This window comes from Onychostoma macrolepis, chromosome 06 (assembly GCF_012432095.1).
Source record: "Onychostoma macrolepis isolate SWU-2019 chromosome 06, ASM1243209v1, whole genome shotgun sequence".
Taxonomy (NCBI): domain Eukaryota; kingdom Metazoa; phylum Chordata; class Actinopteri; order Cypriniformes; family Cyprinidae; genus Onychostoma; species Onychostoma macrolepis.
The window spans coordinates 17,264,065-17,287,824 of NC_081160.1; the positions used below are offsets into that span (position 1 = coordinate 17,264,065).

The 23,760-nt window shown below is 35.8% G+C and overlaps 1 protein-coding gene across 3 annotated transcripts in view; it reads left to right on the top strand.

Moving 5' to 3' along the window:
- tprg1 (tumor protein p63 regulated 1) overlaps window positions 1–23,760 on the top strand; it is a 40,794-nt gene that overhangs the window by 1,213 nt on the left and 15,821 nt on the right. For all 3 annotated transcript variants that reach the window (XM_058779447.1, XM_058779449.1, XM_058779448.1), the window contains 3 exons: window positions 19–264; window positions 1,998–2,089; window positions 12,108–12,284. In XM_058779447.1, coding sequence (XP_058635430.1) covers window positions 25–264; window positions 1,998–2,089; window positions 12,108–12,284 — 509 coding nt within the window. In that variant the 5' untranslated portion in view covers window positions 19–24. The remainder of the gene's footprint in view (window positions 1–18; window positions 265–1,997; window positions 2,090–12,107; window positions 12,285–23,760) is intronic.

Genomic DNA, 23,760 nt, shown 5'->3' on the forward strand with positions numbered 1-23,760 from the left:
ACGATCTAATCTATTTAGGTCACTATGTCAGAGAAAGATGAAGAGACATTCAAGTCTGTGGACTTAGAGCAGCAAACCGAAAAGTCTCCGGAACCAGACATCAATCCTCAAGAATCTCCAAGTGAAATAGAAACCGATAAACCCAGCACATCTCCTACAGAAGCCAAGGCAGAAAGCACCCCCTCTACACATACTTCAGCAGCCAAAGTTAAATGGACATCATCTGCGGAACAGTTTAAACTGAAGAGATTTTTTGTCCTCAGGGTAATGTCTTTACTATTTGAAGTCTCACTGAAGCCTCAGTTTTCTGGGTTGACCACAAATTGGTGTTCCACTGTGTTAGTAATCATTTCTGACACATAATATACGTTTCTTTTGTATGTTGATAAACCATGGTTGTTCTGCAGTACAATATAGTGCTGATGACAACACCTTTTGTAAATATGAATATCCTCAATCACCTGTTAAGCAAACAATGGCAGTCCGAACACTCTTTACTTGTCCAGTGCTTCCTGCTAATATTCAGTCAAACATATATTTTTAACCTGAAGAGATCACCAAAGGCGTGTTTTCTATTTCCTCAGTCTACCTGAGGTCATTTGATTAACAAATAGTGTCTGTTGTCCAGCTCAAATACCAAATGTTGCTTTATGAAAGTGGTGAAATGGCATTACTCATGTCTTAAATCCATCGTACTTGCATTGGCAACCAACGCTTCCAAACATTTTTACTATAGCCAATTAATTGTTATAATCAGATGTGGCACAACACTAACCAATTAATAGTTAGAATCATTTCAGTAAAACTGGCCAAAGAAGGTCACTTAAAATGACAATCTGTAATTTGTAGGAACTTTATGCAAGACATCTAGAATTAATTAATTTAAATTGGAAAGCATATGTGCTTTGGTTTTTGATTTTGGTTTTAATCCTTTTCAAAGCTTCTTTCATATGGACCACTTTGGCCATGTTTGCATACACAAGAACATTACGACATGCTAATAATTGGTCAGTGTCAAATATACCGTTTTGAAAGGAATTTTTTACTATACAAACACTGAAAGAAAGAAATGTGGCATTCTCCACTTCTGCAATGATTTACTGAAAAATTTGTAAGTCATATGGCTCCAGCATAAAAGACATCGTTTAACAAATAGAATTTTACACATCATTGTGACTTGAGTTATACTATCGATTTTGTTTTTGTTTTTTGTTTTTTTTTCGTAATTCAAAAAAAAAAAAAAAAAAGGTACTGAGTACATTGTAAAAACCATAATCTTCCATGGTTTTTGCTTTACCCTAAATCACTTAGGTAACTATTTATATTTGAAAATTGTCAGGACGGATTTCCCAGGAAACTGCATACTTTCATCATTCGTCCATGCTTGTTAATGTCATATCTGTAAATAAAGGGAACAAAAAGGTCAAGCTACTATTATGTGCAGTGTAAGTGGCTTGAGGCCACAACAACTGAGCCTCAAACCCAAAATAGTTTGCAAGTAAAAATGGAAAGTAACAGTACCCATAATAAAAAAATGAATCAACATAGTTTGCAAAGCATCACATTTGCTGTGCACTGACTAGGTTCATGAAACAATATTTATGTTGATAATAGTACTGATCTCTAAACCAGTTGATTTGGTCTGTTTGCCTATAAATAGCCTTGCCAAGTTTAGTTTCCACTGATATCTGAAATAAATAGTATTTGTTATTATGACTAATATCAGTGTTGCCAAAGCTGGGCATAGCAGTGCAACGTTTCTCCGCAAGTAACTTGTCTCATCGTTTAACCAGTAAAGGGCTAAATGCTACATAGTGTAACTTTAAGGAACACAGAACAAGTTTAGTTTGCGTTATTCCATAAAATCAATAGATGATCTAGCAATTTTCACTATAGCACCCTCTAGTGGGGTCTATCCCCACTAGACCCTAATGTACAGATGCCACTGATTTTAATATGTCTTGATGAAGATTAATTGTTGTGTTTTGTCATTTTAGCCTGGAACACTGGACCATGGCATTGAAGATGTTAAAGCTCTGGTGAATCCCACAGAAGATGGTGCTGTCCAGAGTGTCTGGCTCATGGCTGAGTAAGTTTTGTTTTTCTTTCTGTAAGAGAACACATTATATTTAAAGTATGTACAGATTGTTCTGCAAATATGCAGCATTCACATGAAGTAAGCAAATCACATTCAGGTCTTTTGTCACACAGCTCTCATTCCAGGATGCAATCCATTATCTCACTCCATGTTCTGTAAATAAGTAAAATGTGCAGGAAATATTTAAAGCTAAATAAGCAGGCAGCAGAATAGAGCTGCTAGAAGACATTTTGCTAAATGTGCTGGCAGATGTCAACTTCTATCTGTCTCTGCGCAGGCTTTCAGGAAACAATTTAAAGGCCTTGCTATATGATAATTAATAATATATGTTATATTTCCCATGCTCTGGACTGGTACTCAATGCCTGAACAGTTCTGTGGTTTGAGATGACAAAAGATGAAGTTCATGCAATTCATGCATTTTGACTGCAATAAATTTCTTATGGAAGACGTTGTAGGAAATAGCTTTTTGCTGTCAAAACAAAGACACCTGAAAGGCGTAATATAGAGGTTAGTTGCATTAAAGTAGCTTTAAATAGTCTTATATGCCAGATTTGTTCATTATCAAACATTCATATAGCTTGCCCTGTGCATATCCTCACATTATGTGCATATTTTAAAATCAATGTAGAATATGCTTTTACGAAAATCTACAGTACCATGTAAAAGTTTGAATTAAAACAGATGTAAATCAGTTACATATTCATAATATACGAAGCAGTACATTTTCTGTGCATGTTTAATTGATATAATAAAAAGATACAAAATTACCATAGAGCCTTGAATGTAAACAGTCATCCAACTCTTTGAAAATCTAGTATAATCTAGCAGAAAAGGAAAAGTGTTGAATTCAACAGGTCTTGTGATGCCATGGGCAACTCAGATTTACAGTATAACCAGAGGTGGGTAGAGTACCCAAAAACTGTACTCAAGTAAAAGTAAAAGTACTTGAAGAAATATTTACTCAAGTAAAAGTAAAAGTAATAGTCTGAATAGTTACTTGAGTAAGAGTAAAAAAGTACCGGATAAAAAAACTACTCAAGTAGTTAGTTACTAGTTACTTTGGATCATATACTGAATATAGTATATTTTTATTTAGATATATAGATATTTAGATAAAATTTTACATACATACATACATACACACACACACACACACACACACACACACACACATATATATATATATATATATATATATATATATATATATATATAATGTGTGTATATATATATATATATATATATACACACACATATATATATATATATATATATATATATATATATATATATATATATATACACACACTGCCGTTCAAATTACTTTTAATGTTTTTTTTATGTAATTTATTTCAGTGATGCAAATCAGAATTTTTATCAGCCTGATTTATTATCAGTGCTGTTCTTTTTAGCTTTCTATTCATAAAAGAACCCTGAACAAAATGTCACAGGTTCCAAAAATATTAAGCAGCAAAACTGTTCCCTGTTGAAAAAACAGCATATGCTGGTATGGTATGTTTTGAAGCATGGGATGCTGGTTTGAGCTGATTTAAGCTGGTCCTTAGCTGGTTTAAGCTGGTCATGTGCTGGTCCTAAGATGGTCCGACCAGCTCAAGACCAGCACATGATCAGCATAAACCAGCATCCCAGCTTCAAAACATACCTAACCAGCATATGCTGTTTTTGTTTTTGTTTTTTTTCAACAACACTGGTAATAAATCAATATATTTGAATAATTTCTGAAGGATCATATGACTCTGAAAACTGGAGTAACAGCTGATAAAAATTCAGATTTGCATCACTGAATTAAATTAAATTATTTTAAAGTATATTAATTATGTATAATAAATGTATATATGTATATAACCTCTGACACGGAGAAGAGTGAAAACTCCTCACATGACCGCTACAGAACATCTGAACATAACGAAAAAAATGCACATTGACGGATCTTCTTCCGTCTGTTCTGCAAAATGTAAACAAATGTAGCCTTTATTTCTGAAAGCGTAAATATTGTGAAAATATCAATATTAATTGTCTCTAGGCAAGGCATTCCTCCTGGAACTAACGCGGGTTTGGCGGGTGTTTATTTCATACTCTGTGACTCTGCTTATTTAATGAATAAATTATACATTGTATTTAATGTGTAAGGTACATGTACAACAAACTGTAATGTCATAGTGGTGTCGTGTATTGTAATCGAATCTATACCTGTGGAACCGACAGCACACGCGGTGTTCATCTAATAAAGATCTTCATAGCTAACAAACCATAACCTTTGCTTTCAACTGACTGTAGATCCAAAGCCACGTCTTCAACGCTCTTCTACAACTCTGAGTGAGAACCGCTTCAGAGACGACTCAGCGTGTGCGGCAGGGAACTGAACGAATCATTCAAACTGATTCGCGAACCGATTCACTGGTCTGCCAACTGGTTTGATCAAGCCTTCGAATAGAATTGACTCAAAAGAATGAATCATTCGCGAACGGACATCGCTCATTGCCCAGAAAAAAAAAGTAGACGGCGCGCTTGGAATAAATTGAAGGATTTTTAACTTGTATTGCATTAAGATAAAGCAACAAGAGGAGCGTCGCCCACAGTAACGAAGTAAAAGTACCGTTTTTTTCACTAAAAATGTACTTGAGTAAGAGTAAAAGTAGCCATTTTTAAATATACTCTAAAAGTATTAGTTACCCAAAAAATTTACTCAAGTAAATGTAACGAAGTAAATGTAACTCGTTACTACCCACCTCTGAGTATAACATCCATAGGCCCTAGGGCGCCACTGAGAGGCACAGGGCCTGTTAGTGTGTGTGCGTCTATGTGATGTTTTTGTGGTCTTTCACACCTACTGCATGTCCCCAGGCCCACATACCCAGCCAAGGTAAAATATTCCATTTGCCTAGTCATAAGTTTCTCAACAAGTGAAAAGTACCTAAATTAAACACCAGAATGCATAAAGGCCCTGTAGTGTACTAAGATTTCCAGGTTCTGTCCTTTCTGTCACTGTCCAAATCTGATGTGAGAAAGAGAAATCCGCAGAAGCTCTCCATAAGTTAACTTCTCACTGGCCAGTTGAGGCGAAAGCACTGACAAAAATAAAATGAAATTCTTAAAAAGTGGCTTATACATCAGTTATTCATTTTCTGAACACACTTTGTTTTGACATAAATTTGATATCTAATAATGCAGGCGTGCATATTTGAACAAGTATACCAAAGGCAATTGTTGAAATTTTGAAGCTTTTAGATTATGTAGGCTTACATAGTTCAGACCCACACTCTTATGGGCGGTTTTTGCAGAAGAACTCAAAATAACTCAGCAGAGAATTCACAGCCACTGCAGCTAGCTATTGATTGATTGGTTGATTTTCAATAGAATAGCCTTTGTAATCTATAAAATGCACTGTGCATACATTATTTTCAAAAGGTTCCGCAAGCCAGAAGTTTTCAAACTGGGATCTGGCCCATGCTAGGAGGCCTGTAGAAAGTTTGCGAGAGAAGATAATTTATATATATTTTTGTAAAAAAAGATGATCTCTTCTTTCTTGGCCCATAAATTAAAGCTGCAGTCCGTAACTATTTTTGGTTAAAAATTATCCGAAATCAATATTTCAGCAATCTCATGTGAGGATGCTGCAGGTGTCGGATTGTTTAGCCTTTTCTATCAGCAACTAGAATAATTAAATGTATCATTTTGATGGCGGATTGTAATCCAGAAAGGATTATGTGTTTATGAAACACGTGTGAATGAAATTAAATTATATTTCAGTTTTAAATGTGCATCTGATTACAGATAGCCTGGGATTACACAAGATTTGTATTTTAAAGAAAACCAGTTCGAAGGAAGCATAGTTTGCTCTATGGGTTAAAAGAATTCCTTAATTAGATTAGACTGTACAGAAATTGAAATCCACATTTAAAACATTTAAAACACACTATACTCATAGTCACGGAATGCTGATGTTGTTAACATTAATAATTTGATAATAAAGTCAAAGTTTATATAATTTTTATAGTAATTTGCACGGTTTGATGTGATATGACCTAACCAATCGTTAGATTTAATCACTATTGGTAGCGCAATTTATTGAATGCTTTTTTTTCCTCAGTTGGTCAGAACAAACGTGGCAGACTTGTTACTTACTTGTTCAAATGGCAATATACGATGGAAATTCTTATTTGGGTCATATTTCAACCCATTTTTATCCATGGGTTTTTAAAGACATTATTCTACTTGGTTTAATATTTACACTTTTTTTTTTTATTATGCAAGCAAACATACTATTTACAGGTAACAAATCAAATACAAAATAACCAAGGTCAACAAAACATACATGATAGCCAACATGATGTGTGAGTGAGTGAGTGTGTGTGTGTGTGTGTGTGTGTGTTTGCGTAAGTGTGACTGGGTGTTGGGGGTGGAAGTATATAAATAAAAGAAAGTACAACAGACATGACAATAGCAAAAAATAAAATAAAAACATAATAGTAATGATAACAGTAATAATAATAATAATAATAGTAATAATAGCATTAATAACAAAAATTAGAGGATGGAGGATGAGGAAGGTGATAAGTAATAATAGTAATAGTAGCAGCAATAACGATAATAAACTTATTCATCCGAGACGGGGTGGTTGGGGAATCAGGAGGAGGACAAATAGTAATAATAATAATAATAAAATAATAATGTTAGTAATAGTAATGATGAAATAATAATGGTAACAATAGTAATAAAGCTATAAATAGAAAGATATTGTAAGGCTGCCTCTGGGCCCTCCATGTGTAAGGCATAAATTATGCCAAAAACGAGCCATCAAGGAGAGGTGCTGCGGGGCACAAGGTCCAAAGTTCCACCCCTGGCTGCCACTCACATGCCACGCTTAATCTACATATGTATATGAATGTATGATGCATTGAAAAAGCGTGACGTGCAGCATGGAACCAGCCCAGTGCAAAGTCCAGGCCCCCATGCCACACCCACCAACCACTAAACCGACCCAAACAGGGCAGGACCTGAGATGCCACGCATGTTTGTGGCATGAAAATAGAAAGAGAAAAGAAAAGAAAAGAAGATACAGAGAGAGAGAGGAAAAAGGAAGGAAGAAATAAATAAAAAAAATAATAATAATAATAATAATTAAAAAAATTACATAAAAATAAAAACACGACGAAAGTGAGGAGAACAGAAAGAGAGAAAGAAAGGATAGGGAAAGAAAATAAATAAATAATAATAAAATGAACAAGTTTAATCTTTCATAAGTTTTAATTTAGTTTGATATTAGCCATTGTTGCTACCCTCCCCCAAATCTTGTGCAGATATTGATGAATGGTGTGTTGTTGTGGATGGCTTCAGACAAAGAGGGTCAACGGATTCATGATTGATGGAAGTTTATGAGAGATAACAAAGAGGGGTGTAATTCAATTGTATTATTTTGAGTGGAAGTTGACAGGTTTTCCATGGAGATGTACTCTAGTAGTAAGTTTTTCCAAGATGTAATATGTATGGTGTTCCTTGATTTCCAGTTCATGAGGATAGTTTTCTTGGCGATAGTTAGAGCCACTAGGAGTAATTTACTATCTGTATGGTTTGAGTTGATTATGGATATGTCACCTAATATACAGAGGGAAGGAGATAATGGGACGTGACATCCCATAAGGTTGGATAGTGACTCAGTAACGTTTTCCCAAAATGCTTTAACTGGGGTGCAATGCCACATGGCGTGAAGATAGGTGTCTGAGGTGTTTTGTGTACAATGTGAGCATGTTTCTGAAGTAAAACCCATTTTAAATAATTTTCGTTCAGTAAGGTGAAATCTATGAAGTACTTTATATTGTATTAGTTGAAGGTTGGCATTTTCCGTCATGAAGTAAATATTTTTGCAGATTTGTGTCCAGAAGGCGGCATCGGGAGCGATAGATAAATCTGATACCCACTTAACATTTGGTAGACTTAATGTATTGTCTGATTTTGATATAATTCTGTATATTTTGGAGAGTAGTTTTTTTGAAGATATATTATCTTCAATATATTGAAGGAGTGAGGTTTAGATCAATTGTCCTAGTGTCGATCTTTGATTGAATTGATGATTTGATTTGTGAGTATTCCAAAAAAACAATTGCTCCCAATGCCGTATCTATGGGTAATCTATGGTAGAGAATGATGCCAGGTTATTATGATGAAAGATATGCTGAAGTTGTGTGATTCCCTTTTATGCCCATGTGCGTAAATTAAGTGGCTTCTTGTTAGATGTAAAATCTGGTTATTCCAAATCGGGGTGTATTTAGTTTGTGTTTTGATGGAATTTCCACCAGGCTGTCAGAGCTGCTGCTATTGTCGGCATTTTAAAACAATGATGCTCTTTGATTGTTTGATTGTAGAAGGGTAAATCTGAAGTATTAATGTCCTTACAAATTGTTTGTTCAACATCTAGCCATGTGTTTTCTGATGGGTTAGGGTGAATCCATTTGTGTATATTTTGGAGCTGATTGGCCAGAAAGTAGTGGTAAAAATGTGGTGCTTCCAGTCCTCCTTGTGTTCTTAATTTCTGTAGGGTAGTCAATTTAATTCTTGGGGTCTTGTTTTTCCAGTAGAATTTGGTAATGATTGAATCTAGTGATTTAAACCAGGCAAGGGTGGGTTGTGTTGGTGTCATTGTAAATAAATAGTTTAATTTAGGGAGTATAGTCATTTTAATTACTGATATTCTGCCCATAATAGAAAGTGGTAGGTTCATCCAGCATTGAAGATCATCGGCTATTGTTTTAAGTAGTGGAGTGTAGTTGAGTCCAAACAGCTCTGACTGCCTGGGGGAAACATTAATACCCAGATATGTGATGTGATTTGTGCACAGAGGAATTGGTGGTGTATGGGATGTCACATCCAAACTGGTGGAATGTAATGAAAGTATAGCAGATTTACTCCAGTTGATTGAGTATTCAGAAATATTTGAGAAAGAATCAATGAGTTTAATCGTTTCTTGTAACAATGATGGAGGGTCTTGTAAATATATTAATATATCATCGGCGTAAAGACTTATTTTGTGGTGTATATTTAGTGTTTGAATTCCTTTTATGTTGCTGTTTTGACGGATGGCTGCTGCTAATGGTTCAATGAAAATGGTGAAAAGTGAGGGGGAGAGTGGGCATCCTTGTCTAGTCCCGCGGATTCATTCATTCATTGTTCATCATTAAATAAATTTGAATTAAAAATGCACTTTTGTACTTTTAACTGTACTCTAATATTAGGTAGAAAAATATACACTGATACACAATTTAGTACAAAGTAAATATTTTCTACATACAAGAGAAAGTTTGAAAAGGCCTGCTCTAAGTTGCCATTTAGAATAACTGGAATAGAAACAAAACTGCGGCAAGATTAATTTGTCTACATGTGCTAAACTAATCTGTCAAACTGTAAATTAACATATGTCCAACAACTTGTTTTAGAATCCTTCTGTGCTTGATCAGAGCTGTGGAAGAATCGTGAGCGACAGATTTGTGGGAATGTAGGCCAGTTCTGGTGTAGTTACATTGATCTACTGTATGCAACACAGCAGAGGTCTGCAGTCGGGCCCAGTAGGGGACCTTTGCTAACATGTTCCAGAGAATTAAACTTGTTTTGAATAGAGATGCTGTTAACGATATTAGCCACTCTGGAACTCCTGCCAGACCACAAAAATACCATTGCTCCTTTGAGATTTTTGAAGCAGGAGAGCAGTAGCAGAATTCTTGCACAACAAACTAACAACTGCCTGAACAAACTAACTGCTTATGACATTGAATATGGTGCTTGAATGATTGATCACTACCAGGTGATATTTCAGAACATCTAATTCAGACATACAGTGAGGAAAATAAGTATTTGAACACCCTGCTATTTTGCAAGTTCTCCCACTTAGAAATCATGGAGGGGTCTGAAATTGTCATCGTGAGGTGCATGTCCACTGTGAGAGACATAATCTAAAAAAAAATCCAGAAATCACAATGTATGATTTTTAACTATTTATTTGTATGATACAGCTGCAAATAAGTATTTGAACACCTGAGAAAATCAATGTTAATATTTGGTACAGTAGCCTTTGTTTGCAATTACAGAGGTCAAACGTTTCCTGTAGTTTTCACCAGGTTTGCACACACTGCAGGAGGGATTTTGGCCCACTCCTCCACACAGATCTTCTCTAGATCAGTCAGGTTTCTGGCCTGTCGCTGAGAAACACGGAGTTTGAGCTCCTCCAAAGATTCTCTATTGGGTTTAGGTCTGGAGACTGGCTAGGCCACGCCAGAACCTTGATATGCTTCTTACAGAGCCACTCCTTGGTTATCCTGGCTGTGTGCTTGGTCATTGTCATGTTGGAAGACCCAGCCTCGACCCATCTTCAATGCTCTAACTGAGGGAAGGAGGTTGTTCCCCAAAATCTCGCAATACATGGCCCCGGTCATCCTCTCCTTAATACAGAGCAGTCGCCCTGTCCCATGTGCAGAAAAACACCCCAAAGCATGATGCTACCACCCCATGCTTCACAGTAGGGATGGTGTTCTTGGGATGGTACTCATCATTCTTCTTCCTCCAAACACGTTTAGTGGAATTATGACCAAAAGTTCTATTTTGGTCTCATCTGACCACATGACTTTCTCCCATGACTCCTCTGGATCATCCAAATGGTCATTGGCAAACTTAAGTCGGGCCTGGACATGTGCTGGTTTAAGCAGGGGAACCTTCCGTGCCATGCATAATTTCAAACCATGACGCCTTAGTGTATTACCAACAGTAACCTTGGAAACGGTGGTCCCAGCTCTTTTCAGGTCATTGACCAGCTCCTCCCGTGTAGTTCTGGGCTGATTTCTCACCTTTCTTAGGATCATTGAGACTCCACGAGGTGAGATCTTGCATGGAGCCCCAGTCCGAGGAAGATTGACAGTCATGTTTAGCTTCTTCCATTTTCTAATGATTGCTCCAACAGTGGACCTTTTTCACCAAGCTGCTTGGCAATTTCCCGTAGCCCTTTCCAGCCTTGTGGAGGTGTACAATTTTGTCTCTAGTGTCTTTGGACAGCTCTTTGGTCTTGGCCATGGTAGTAGTTGGATTCTTACTGATTGTATGGGGTGGACAGGTGTCTTTATGCAGCTAACGACCTCAAACATAATAAATGGAGTGGAGGTGGACATTTTAAAGGCAGACTAACAGGTCTTTGAGGGTCAGAATTCTAGCTGATAGACAGGTGTTCAAATACTTATTTGCAGCTGTATCATACAAATAAATAGTTAAAAATCATACATTGTGATTTCTGGATTTTTTTTAGATTATGTCTCTCACAGTGGACATGCACCTACGATGACAATTTCAGACCCTCCATGATTTCTAAGTGGGAGAACTTGCAAAATAGCAGGGTGTTCAAATACTTATTTTCCTCACTGTATATTACGAGAGCCATTCCATAAAAAATTGCATAGAGCACTGCTAAAGAATTTCTTTACAAAACTGTGATAATGGCATTTATAAATAGTAATTAGGGATGCACAATATTATAGGTTTCAGTCAGCATTTGGATATATACAGTAATTGTATATGCTAATTTCTAATATTTGTAAATTTAGATTAACCTTTACTTTTCAAATCTCAAAAATATATATATTTTTTTTCTGTACATGGTAACCCAGACAGCAACATAGTTTTGGCCCAGATCCAGCCCACATCTGGCCCGTGTGAAATCCATGGGGGCCAGATGTGGGCCAGATCTGGGCCGACACTGCTTGCTGTCTGGGAATTATACAGTGCAGTTCACTTGTATAGCATTTAAGACAACTGTGTTTTAGACTTTTCATTTATTTATAAATGTATTACATTATTGATTGATTGATTGATTGATTGATTTAGCTGCACTGTGTACAAGGCTATGGTTCTGACACTGGCCAGAATTGTTTTTTTTTTTTTTTTTTATTGTGCATCTTAACAACTAATACCAATATTTTAAATACTATCTCCATTTTCCTGTTTATGTGTAGGGTTGATCATTGGAACAATGAGAGAGAGCGTTTGGTGCTCATCACAGAGAACACCCTCCTCATCTTCAAATATGACTTTGTCATGCTTAACTGTGAGCAGATTCAGAAGATTCCACTGAACTATATCGACCGCATCTGCCATGGTACCTTTTGCTTTCCACCACGTTCCCTCCTGACGTGAGTAACACTCATTCTCTCATCAGAATCACTTCATTTACTGTCAAAAAAGCCACATCTCACTACTGCAACAAAAAAAAGTCTCTGAACGTTCTTCATTTGCCTGCACTTCCTCATCTTTTACCCCATACGTCTGATATTCATAGTGTTTGCTCAACTGTGAACATCAGAACCAAAAACAGAAGCACAAAAATTAACGCTACAATGATTGCTTTTGTGCCACCTGTTGCCATGTGTAACGAAGGCTTGTGCATTCAAGAACTCTCAGAACTTATTTTTCTAAGAAACATCTTCCTCACAGCTCTGCAAATCAGCTACAAATTCCTCTCCACTTTTTGCATGTCATGCTTAATTGCATGATAAGAGTAAAGTCTGGGGAGAGATATAGCACATAGATGACAGCCTGGCAGAGCTTGTCGAGGATGAGAGATAGACTCATGTTCTGCTTCAGTAACGGCATTGTGTTTCTAAAAACCGTATGTAAACACAGGGAAAAGCCAGTGTTACCCTAACTGCTTGGTGGTCTTAATAATAGCTGGACACCTGATTGAAAATAGCATATTTTATTTGGTGTTGAAAGATATATCAATAGAAGATACACTATCGTTCAAAGGTTTGGGGTCAGTAAGATTTGTTTTAAGCAAACGTTTATTCAGTAAGAATGCATTGAAATGGCATTTAATAACATTTGTTATAAATAACAATCAAATAAATTTCTCTTAATTTGAACTTTGTATTCATCAAATAACTTTAAAAAATGTAGCACAAATTTGAAAGAAGTACAGAATTGATAATAAGAAGAAATGTTTCTTCAGCACCAAATCCATTTTATTTGAATGATTTCTGATGGATCATGTGACACTGAGGACTAGAGTAATGCCATGACAGGAATAAATGAAATTTGAAAATATTCAAATAGAAAACAGTAAATAAATTCAGCACTTGTGAGCGTACTGTAACAGACTTGCCATTAAATCAGTCTTAACGACCCTAAACTTTTGAAATAAATTGCATTTATTATATTATATTATATTATATTATATTATATTATATTATATTATATTATATTATATTATATTATATTATATTATATTATATTATATTATATTATATTATATTTATTGTTGCAAGCCAGGCTCATTGGAAAATTGTGCCTGTTGCAACATTTCTGCAAAATGATATTACGCTGCTTCTTGTACATTTCGCAATACATTTAAAGTTAATTGTCCAGAGAGTGGCACTAAAAAACAGTATCACTTTTATTTTAAACAGTTAAACATGTATTTAGAAGCATTATGTATGCTGGTTGTTGTTTGTCTCACAGCAATTTGGAAATGTAATGTTCGATATGTGGCCCAAAAAGTTTAATGATGTATTGTGTTTGAAAATATTGTACCACCTACGCTAAGCCCTACCCTATACAAAACCAATAGTAAGCATGCCAATTAGCTTGTTGTAATTCATGTTTCACGGGGCTTCTTTCACTCAGCATTCTGCATCATATGTGCAGCGCTTCACCAGGTGAGCTATCAAGCAAGTTTACGACATTAGAAAAACTGTACGTATTGCGCTGGTTGCACGTCAAAATGAATTCTAGGGCTGCCCCCCTAATAGTCGACTAAACATTAGTCAACGAAAAGAGACTTTGTCTACTAAAATTTTATTAGTCAGTTATTCGCAGAAAAAGAAAAAAAAACTTTTCGTGTACATGACGGACTGATCAGTAACAGCTGGTTCTTGAGGTAATTACAGTATATCAGGCAGGAAATCCTAACATTCGCTTATCATTCAACCTCAAATATGGCTCATCATTAAAAGGTGTAAATAGTAGCAACTTTACATGGCTGCTTGCTCTAACGTTACCCTAGATAAATGTGCACTATTAGGAGATATCCATATGTTTGGATAACAAAAACTCTCTAATCCATATGAAAGGTGCATTTCTCTCTGAAGGTGCATCCTGTACTGTGGTCCTTGGAGATGTCGAGTCAGAATTGCCAGCTTCATCTTTGCAACCAACACCGACTCAGAAAACACTACTTCATTAAAAAATAATTAACCTAATCTCCTTGCTATTTTTCCCAACACACAGTCTTTACCTTTGCTGGTGCTTTGCAGCAAGCTTTATGCATGCACTTGTCAACTAGAACAAACTTTAGTCGGGGACAGCCCTAATGAGTTCATTGCTAACTTAATTGCAGTATTGGATGCATGACCGTAACATTGTCTTTAGATTGTAACCTTGAGTGGCCAGGTGTTCCAAATTGGATCAGTAACCTATATTCTCACAATAAAGTATTTTATATGTTCGGGAATATTTTAGCCAATGGCTTTGGACTCTCATTCATTCCTGTACTTTTCGCGATCCTCAATGTGCTGCTTAAAGCCTTAAATAGACAAATGAGGAAAATCTGACACCATGAGTCATTTTTCCTAACCGTATTAGCAGTTTTTACACGGTGATAATACCCACAATGCAGCAGGATTTAACAAATGGTATCAGAGGGGAAGGAGGCCAGAGCCTCTTTTCTTCTCTTAATTTTTGTGTGGAGGGATTATGTGAATGGAAATGGGATGTAAAGAGGACTTTATAACACAGGGAGGAGAGAACTGTCAGTACAGCTCTTGTGTAACCGATTAGTGGTAGAAATTAATGTAGTCCTTTCATCCAAACCTTTTAAAGCTGGCTCAGGGGACACCAACCCAAGTAAAACTAATTTGATGAATAAAACGTAATGTGGCGTGAAGTGCTTAGGAGAGGCAGGCCGTATTGGGCTGACTTTATCTCCCCAAATTACATTCAATTATAAATAAAACGCCACTGAAAACCACCCTAGAGTGCTGGAGGAAAAAAGCAAGCTTTAAAGCCACTCTCTTTGTTTTTCCTTCTCCTTCCCTCTTTTGCTTGATAATTTCTTTCCATCTCCCTCATCATTTTTTCCTTGTCTTTCTCTCAATCTCATGCTCAAGCTGTCTGCACTTCTCTCTTTTAAATGACTGTACACACAGTTCTCTGCTTATGTTCTCTTTTTAACTCTTAAATATTCTTATTGATCTCCAGTCTGTCTTTTCCACTTTTTTTTTTTTTTTTTTTGTCTCATTAACTTTAATCACTTCAATGATGAGCTCTTTATCTTATTATGTTTAGTCATCTCAGATGTTTTTGGTCATAACCTCACTTACAGTATAGTACAGCTGAATACAGGATAGTAGAATACTAAAGAATTGCCTCAGAAAGGCAAACCTCAGTTATTACTTAACACCACTGTACAGCATCAGTCCGATGAATTATTGAGTGAATGGAACGTCTTTGGGCTCTGTGCTAAATATGAAGTATTATCGTCATGTCAGCATGTATAAATTGCGATGGCCCTGTGTTGTAGTTGCAGGCATTTGTGCATTCAAAGGAAACTTAGTGTGCAAATGTCGGTCTATGTTTGTGTTGTTGAGAAGTTGACGCTGGATCAATGCAATGCATCAGCCAAATATTATTAAAATATCCCAGACAGGGTGAACAGGACACCAACAAAAAATACAGGGGTCTTGTATCATCTTGAAGGCATCTACATTTTCAGCTACCACTTGAAGTACAGTACTGAAATATATTGGCACCATATCAGTACTATCATAAGTGTTTTTTTATTCATTTATCAGTTCAAAAGTTTGGAGTCGGTATGATTTTTTTATGGCTATGAAAAATGATTATTTTGCTCAAGTAATGCTGTGAAATATTATTGAAATTTAAAACTGTTTTCATATACTTTCAAGTATATATATATATATTCAGGTGCTGGTCATATAATTAGAATATCATCAAAAAGTTGATTTATTTCACTAATAAATTATATTCACTTGTATATTATATTCATTCATTACACACAGACTGATATATTTCAAATGTTTATTTCTTTTAATTTTGATGATTAGAGCTTACAGCTCATGAAAGTCAAAAATCAGTATCTCAAAATATTAGAATATTACTTAAGACCAATACAAAGAAAGGATTTTGGCCAACTGAAAAGTATGAAAATGAAAAGTATGAGCATGTACAGCACTCAATACTTAGTTGGGGCTCCTTTTGCTTGAATTACTGCAGCAATGCGGCATGGCATGGAGTCGATCAGTCTGTGGCACTTCTCAGGTGTTATGAGAGCCCAGGTTGCTCTGATAGTGGCCTTCAGCTCTTCTGCATTGTTGGGTCTGGTGTCTCTCATCTTCCTCTTGACAATACCCCATAGATTCTCTATGGGGTTCAGGTCAGGCAAGTTTGCTGGCCAATCAAGCACAGTAACACTATGGTCATTGAACCAGCTTTTGGTACCTTTGGCAGTGTGGGCAGGTGCCAAGTCCTGCTGGAAAATGAAATCAGCATCTCCATGAAGCTTGTCAACAGAAGGAAGCATGAAGTGCTCTAAAATTTCCTGGTAGATGGCTGCGTTGACTGTGGACTTCAGAAAACACAGTGAACCAACACCAGCAGATGACATGGCAGCCCAAATCATCACTGACTGTGGAAACTTTACACTGGACTTCAAGCAACATGGATTCTGTGCCTCTCCACACTTCCTCCAGAAAGTGTAAAATTGACTTTCATCTGAAAAAAGGACTTTGGACCACTGAGCAACAGTCCAGTTCTTTTTCTCCACAGCCCAGGTAAGATGCTTCTGACGTTGTCTCTGGTTCAGAAGTGGCTTGGTAGCCCTTTTCCTGAAGACGTCTGAGCGTGGTGACTCTTGATGCACTGACTCCAGCTTCAGTTCACTCCTTGTGAATCTCTCACAAGTGTTTGAATCAGCTTTGTTTGACAGTATTCTCAAGCTTGCGGTCATCCCTGTTGCTTGTGCACCTTTTCCTACCCAAATTCTTCCTTCCAGTCAACTTTGCATTTAATATGCTTTGATACAGCACTCTGTAAACAGCCACACCTTTCAGTAATGACCTTCTGTGACTTACCCTCTTTGTGGAGGGCGTCAATGTTCGTCTTCTGGATCATTGCCAAGTCAGCAATCTTCCCCATTATCGTGGTTTCAAAGAACAAGAGATACCCAGAATTTATACTGTAGGGATGGTCATTTATTCAAACTTAAATGTAAATATTCAAATTTTTTGAGATACTGATTTTTGACTTTCATGAGCTGTAAGCTCTAATCATCAAAATTAAAAGAAATAAACATTCGAAATACATCAGTCTGTGTGTAATGAATGAATATAATATACAAGTTTCACTTTTTGAATGGAATTAGTGAAATAGATCAACTTTTTGATGATATTCTAATTATATGACCAGCACCTATGTATGTGTGATATATATATATATATATATATATGTATATATGTATATGTGTATGTATGTATGTGTGTTTATATATATATATTTTTTTTTTTTTCATTTGATGGCAAAGATGAAATTCAGTGTTACATCATTCCTAAGAAATCACTCTAATATAGAATGTTCAAAAGAACAGCGTTTAATTGACAGATAATGGTTTTATAACATTGTAAAAAGTCTTTACTTGTTACTATTGATTGAACTTTGCGAACATTTCAATATTTTATATTATACTGTCAATATTTATGTCCACACACACACACACACGCATGTGTATATATAATTTCCACCTGTTTTTACATTAAGATTACATTGACTGTCATCTACTGCATAATTTTTAGCAGATTTCAGTATGAATATCCATTTTTTATATTGTACATTATACTGTCGTGATGCCTAAATTAAATTGTAGCATTTAAAACTATATATTTTATTTTAATGTATATTATTTTTTTAAGTAGTATAAAATGCAATGAATAACATTAAAATAATTCCCAGCATATCAGCATCAGCCAGAATTTTAATATTGTGCATTCCTAGTACTTTCAGCTCTGTCCAAAACATTTTGTCATATTTAAAACCTTTCCACAGATTTCCACAGAATTGTCCAACAGTCAGTGCAGGACACGTGAAAAAAGTGTGCCGGTTATGTGTGGACTTGCGCCATGAGTCATTACAGTGATTAATGATTGGACTACTGGCTTTACTAAGGACAAGAGAGACCTGTAACTCTTTCAACAAGTTCTGTTTTTGATTCTGAAACTTTAACTGTACATCTCTTAAGAAAGAGCATTGGATGGGTGTTCAAACGGGGAAATCTTTTCACATGATAATGAAATTTGTTTACTGTACAGCCAAACAATGCAGTTACACCATGGCCAACTTTTATCATGGGTTATAGTAAGGGTTTGCTCCAGATGTCTGTATGGCTACTGATAAATTCTCTTAACTGCAGGGAGAATGGTTTATGGTGGTTTTGAATGAGTCTTAGCTCAAATGTGGTGCAAAGAGAGTTCATTCACTGTGGCTGGATGAAGGAGTGTGCAGTGTTTTCAAAAAGTGCTTTTCGACCCAGACTGTCTAGACAAGGTAATTACCCATCTACCCTGCACATCACTCATGTATTCTCTGTAGCTCGTGTTGACAAGAGGTTTTTTTTTAACATTTTTACGGAATGTTTCTATAAAAATATATTCCGCAAGTCAAGTGTAAAAAGGATGTTAATGAAACATCAAAATGTGTCAGATTTGGAGGCAATGTTGTCTGCTATCTGTTAAATACAAACATATAGAGAATGAAATGTGCATATTTCATTTAAGCACAGCAGATTGTCATTACAAAACTTGGGTAAGCAATAGCATACATTGACACAGAGAATAACTGTTTTCCGTTAACATATTTTAAAATGTAATTTATTACTTTATTATCAAAGTGGAATTTTCAGCAGCCATTACTCTAGTTTTCAGCGTCACATGATCCTTCAGAAATTATTCTAATATGCTGATGTGTTGCTCAAGAAATCTTCACATATTTTTGAAACATGATTATTTTTTAAAACAAGATTCTTTGATGAACAGACAGTTTAAAAGAACAGCATTTAGAATTTTGTTTTAATACATAATATCTCAACTGCAACTTTTGATCAATTAAAGTCCTTGCTGAATAAAATTATTAAAAAACATATGTACATACACATTATACATAATATGTATACAACTTCATATTTAAATTAAATGCTTAATTGCAAAGGTTTTTTTGTTGTTTCGTTTTTGTTTGTTCAGTAGCTAAACAAATCCACCACATATTGAACACTTGATAATGAATCTTTCAGGTCTGCAGTCCAGTCAGCAGAGGGGGCAATTTCACACATTTAGAGCAGCATCCACATACAGTACAGTATATATCCTCCCAAAACGGCACTGTATCCAATACCACCTTATACATATTACCTTTTTAAGAACCAGGCTTCTGATATAACTTCTGAATCACTATAAGCTTATTATTTTTGCAGATTTTCTAGACCTTGCAATCTATTTGAGCTGTTTCCATTAAGTGCCCTGGGTGGGGTGTAAACTGCACAAACGAAACAACTGTATTGCAGAATTCATTGTGATTGACTTCCTGGGGTGGATTAGCTAAGTTTACGTAGGGATTTGTTAACCATTTCTTAACTATGTGTCAACATGCTAGTGCTTGTCAGGTCATTCACTGTATTGACTGTGTCCACTGTGCTCATATAGATTAATGTGTCAGCATTGTTTGGACCTGAGAGACTCTGGGCTGATTTATCATTGTCAGGAAGCATAATGCTAAATCTCTAAATCTTGTGTATTTTATATGGAGAGCGCTGATTTATTCCTGATTGTGCTAAAATATTGCCTACAGTGCTAAAAAAAAGTATGTGAAACCTTTGGAACTGGTTAGTTATATGCATTAATAGGTCATAAAAATGCCATCTTCATCAGTGTCACAGGTATAGAAAAACCCAATGTGCTAAAGCTAACAACACAAATACAATAATAATCTTACATGTCTTTATTGAACACATCCCATTAAACATTCACTCTGCTGTGGAAAAAGTAAGCGAAGTGAGTTTTTGTGATGAGTTTCACAAATTATTCATGAGTCCCTTGTATGTCCTGAGCAGTTAAACTGCTCACTGTTCTTCAGAAAACTCCTTCAGTTCTTGCACACTTTTTTTTTTTTTTTTCCAGCATTTTCTGCATATCTGACCCCTTTACAACAGTAACTCTTTGTTTTTGAGATCCATATTTTAAAATAGTAACTGTTACTCAAGAAGGAAACACAACGCAATAAGAGCCGGGAAGTGTAAACTTTTTGAACAGGGTAAGTTGTACTTATTTTGTCGTCTCTGAAAATGTCAGTATCTTCTAAAGGACAGTACTAAATGAAAAATACGATATTAAAACAAAACCAGATAAAATACACATCATTGTCCGGTTAAAAAAAGTTTAAAAGTTCAAAAAGTGAATTTGATGAAAATTCGATGACATTACCAATTCCAATAAATTCACATACTTTTTCTTGCCACTGTGTATTACACAGAAGCATTATGATGCATCATTTTTTGGCATTCGCTTTCCTGGATTACATGAAGGAAATTAGTCACTGGATGGAATAAGGCCCCACCTTGTATGTCTTTCTCTCACCTTTCTCTCTCACTTGCTCTGAAATTCGTGCTTGAATTCTCTTTTGATCATGAAATTCTCCTATCAAGTAAAAGAGTGGCTTATGCATGTATGCAGTGAGTGTTGTAAAATCTGGCCGTGCTGCTCAATCGTAGGATCTATTGAGCAATCTGAGGATTTGTTTGTTGGCTCTGGCACTCCGCGAGCCACTTGCCCTGACAGCTGTAGCAGACCTCTGATATTCATCTAGTGTGTTGACTTACCAGTCCTCAGTCATACAAAGTGCAGTCGACCGCTACAGGAATTTCAAGACGCTGCACCAAAGCTTAACTAAGAATACATTGAAGTGTGTGTGTTTCTTGTTGTTTATTTTTGAGTCAATCTACAATTGCAGTGACATTTCAGTCTGGAAATCGTTCAAAAAATGAAACTTATCAATCCTACTTTAAACCTTCCATGCTAACTGTATATGAATTATTTTATCTTCTTTCTCATGTCGTTTGATGTTACACTATGATTGTAGAAATTGGGGGGAAGTCGTGGCCTATTGGTTAGGGAGTCGGACTTGTAACCCAAACGTCCTTTCTTTTCCCTTTCCTTTTCCTTTTCCTTTAAAAAACAACAATTTGCTGCGTGTTTGTTAGTGATGCTACTCCTCATTGTAGCTAATGGCAAGTAACAATATGTAACACATTCAGTCATTAGCACTGACATGACATCTAGTCTAAGGAATGTGAATAGTTTTTCCATAAAGGTTATTTTGGTTTTTCTGTATTTCAGTACACTAGATTCTATTAAATGACGAAATGGCATTAGAAAATTTCTCCAGTGATCCAAACGAGTACCTGGTAAGCCATTCATATAATGGCCCCCATGTCACTGAATCACTTTCAGATATTTACGTCAGCCAGTCACCATTTGCAGATACCACAGAAATCATAAAGTGGTGGTGTAAAATAAATCACAGCTGTTGCATAAGTGTCCAAGTTCTCTCGAAAAACAGCTGTTTATTGATAACAGACTACAAAACACTTTAAGCAAATACGTCATGCAAACGTAATGAAAATAACATGACATTCTTTTTTTCTTTTTCTTTTTTTATACAAAAGCAGTTTACTCTGACACTACTGACATTGAAGTCAGGGTGACCATACATCCTCTTCTTGTCCTGGCTGGGATTTCTAAATATCTTAAATTGTCTAGGTTGTAAGTGTTTGGCTTGAAATGGTGTTATGCAGACCAGTCGATGTTTGACATAAAAGTAGCACGAGAGCCATAGAGAGCATGCTGTCGAATCGCTCTCGTGGTACTTTGTTGTCAAACACAGTTCAATCTGCGCAGCCGCTTCAAGCCAAACACACCCTAAAAAAGGATATGTGGTCACCCTAATTAAAATACACTAGATTCTGGTATTAAATAAGGAAACAGCGAAATGGCATTAGAAAATGTATCCAGTGATCCAAACGAGTACCCGGTAAGCCAATTAAATAATGGCCCTGATGTCACTGAATCATTTTCAGATATTTATGTCAGTCAGTCACCATTTGCAGATACCATAGAAATCAATGATTAGTGGTGTAAAATTAATCACAACTGTTGCACAAGTGTTTAATATCACTTAATAAACACCTGTTTCTTTGGTAACATACTTCAAAACAAACATGTCAAAGATGAAGTAAATGTCATGCAAGTGTCATGGCGGATGCCCATATCCACTATAATTTAAGAATAATACAGTTTTGTGTCACAGAATGTAGTTTTAAGAGTTTTTTAGGCGATAATGTGCTTGTTTAGACTTGAACTCCAGGACATCAGCTCTATAGTGGTTAAACATGAGATATAATTCATTTTAGGGAAATCTGGCGGGTAGTCTTTGGTGTCAATAATCTATTATTTGTTCCAGAGCAAATAGTTTTGTCTGAGGGCAAAATTTCATCACGTTATATTTTATATAACTTCAATGCTGTAAATTAACTTGTTGAGGTTGATATAGGATTTAGAAAGTAATGAGTAATAAGTAATTAAATACTTTTTGGAGAGAGTAATTTGTTCAGTAATCTAATTACACCGTTGAAGATGTAATTAGCAGTTACATCATTATAAAAGTAACTAATTACCAGGGAAAGTAACTATTGCGTTACTTTTTAAAAAATGTTCAAATGTCAAATTTGGGTGCCCCCAATATTAAATATGTTAAATTAATGAAATGGACACCAAAATGAATAAATTATTATTATAAAACATTGTACATTAATCTACACTATGTATCTACTGACACTTAGTATCAGTCAGTCAATCATTATAATATAATATGATAATTTAATATTATATGATGATAGTACTTTAGTAATTAGAATAACCACGTATGAATGCATATTTGTCATCAATATAAAACGCACCAAGGATCAATGAGCTGCTGGGTTCATGAATATTAATCACGTTGTCTGCGTTCGCTCGAACTGATTTGCTGAAATCAAAACAGGGACGATAATAGGTGAGCGCCAGCCAATGAGATTGTCGCTTACGCATTAGTTCCGCCCACTACAAGAGAACCCGGCAGTTCTTAAAAGCTGAAGAATTCCAAAGGAACTCCGTTATTTTGACAGGAAAATACAACAAAGAATATCGTTTACATGTAGCGTGTCAGTTCTGCATGTTATGAAAGACTCTCTTGCTCTGTATCTTTCTTTGCGTGCGTGTATGTGAGAGAAAGCGACGGCGAGTAGTGCGCCTTCACACTAGAGTTTATGGTACGTCAAATACAGCTACACTGCGCATCCATTCAGATGAACTGAAAAATTAAATTCTAATAATATAATATAGTAACGCCACATTTTATTGTCAGTAACGGTAACGGCGTTGTAACGGGGGAAACAGTAATTTGTTTGATTACTCGTTACTGAAAAAAATAACGCCGTTAGTAACGCCGTTTATGCAGAGTTTGTATGTCTCCCTTATTTAACACCTGATTCAGATCATTAGCTTGTAAGGAGAGACT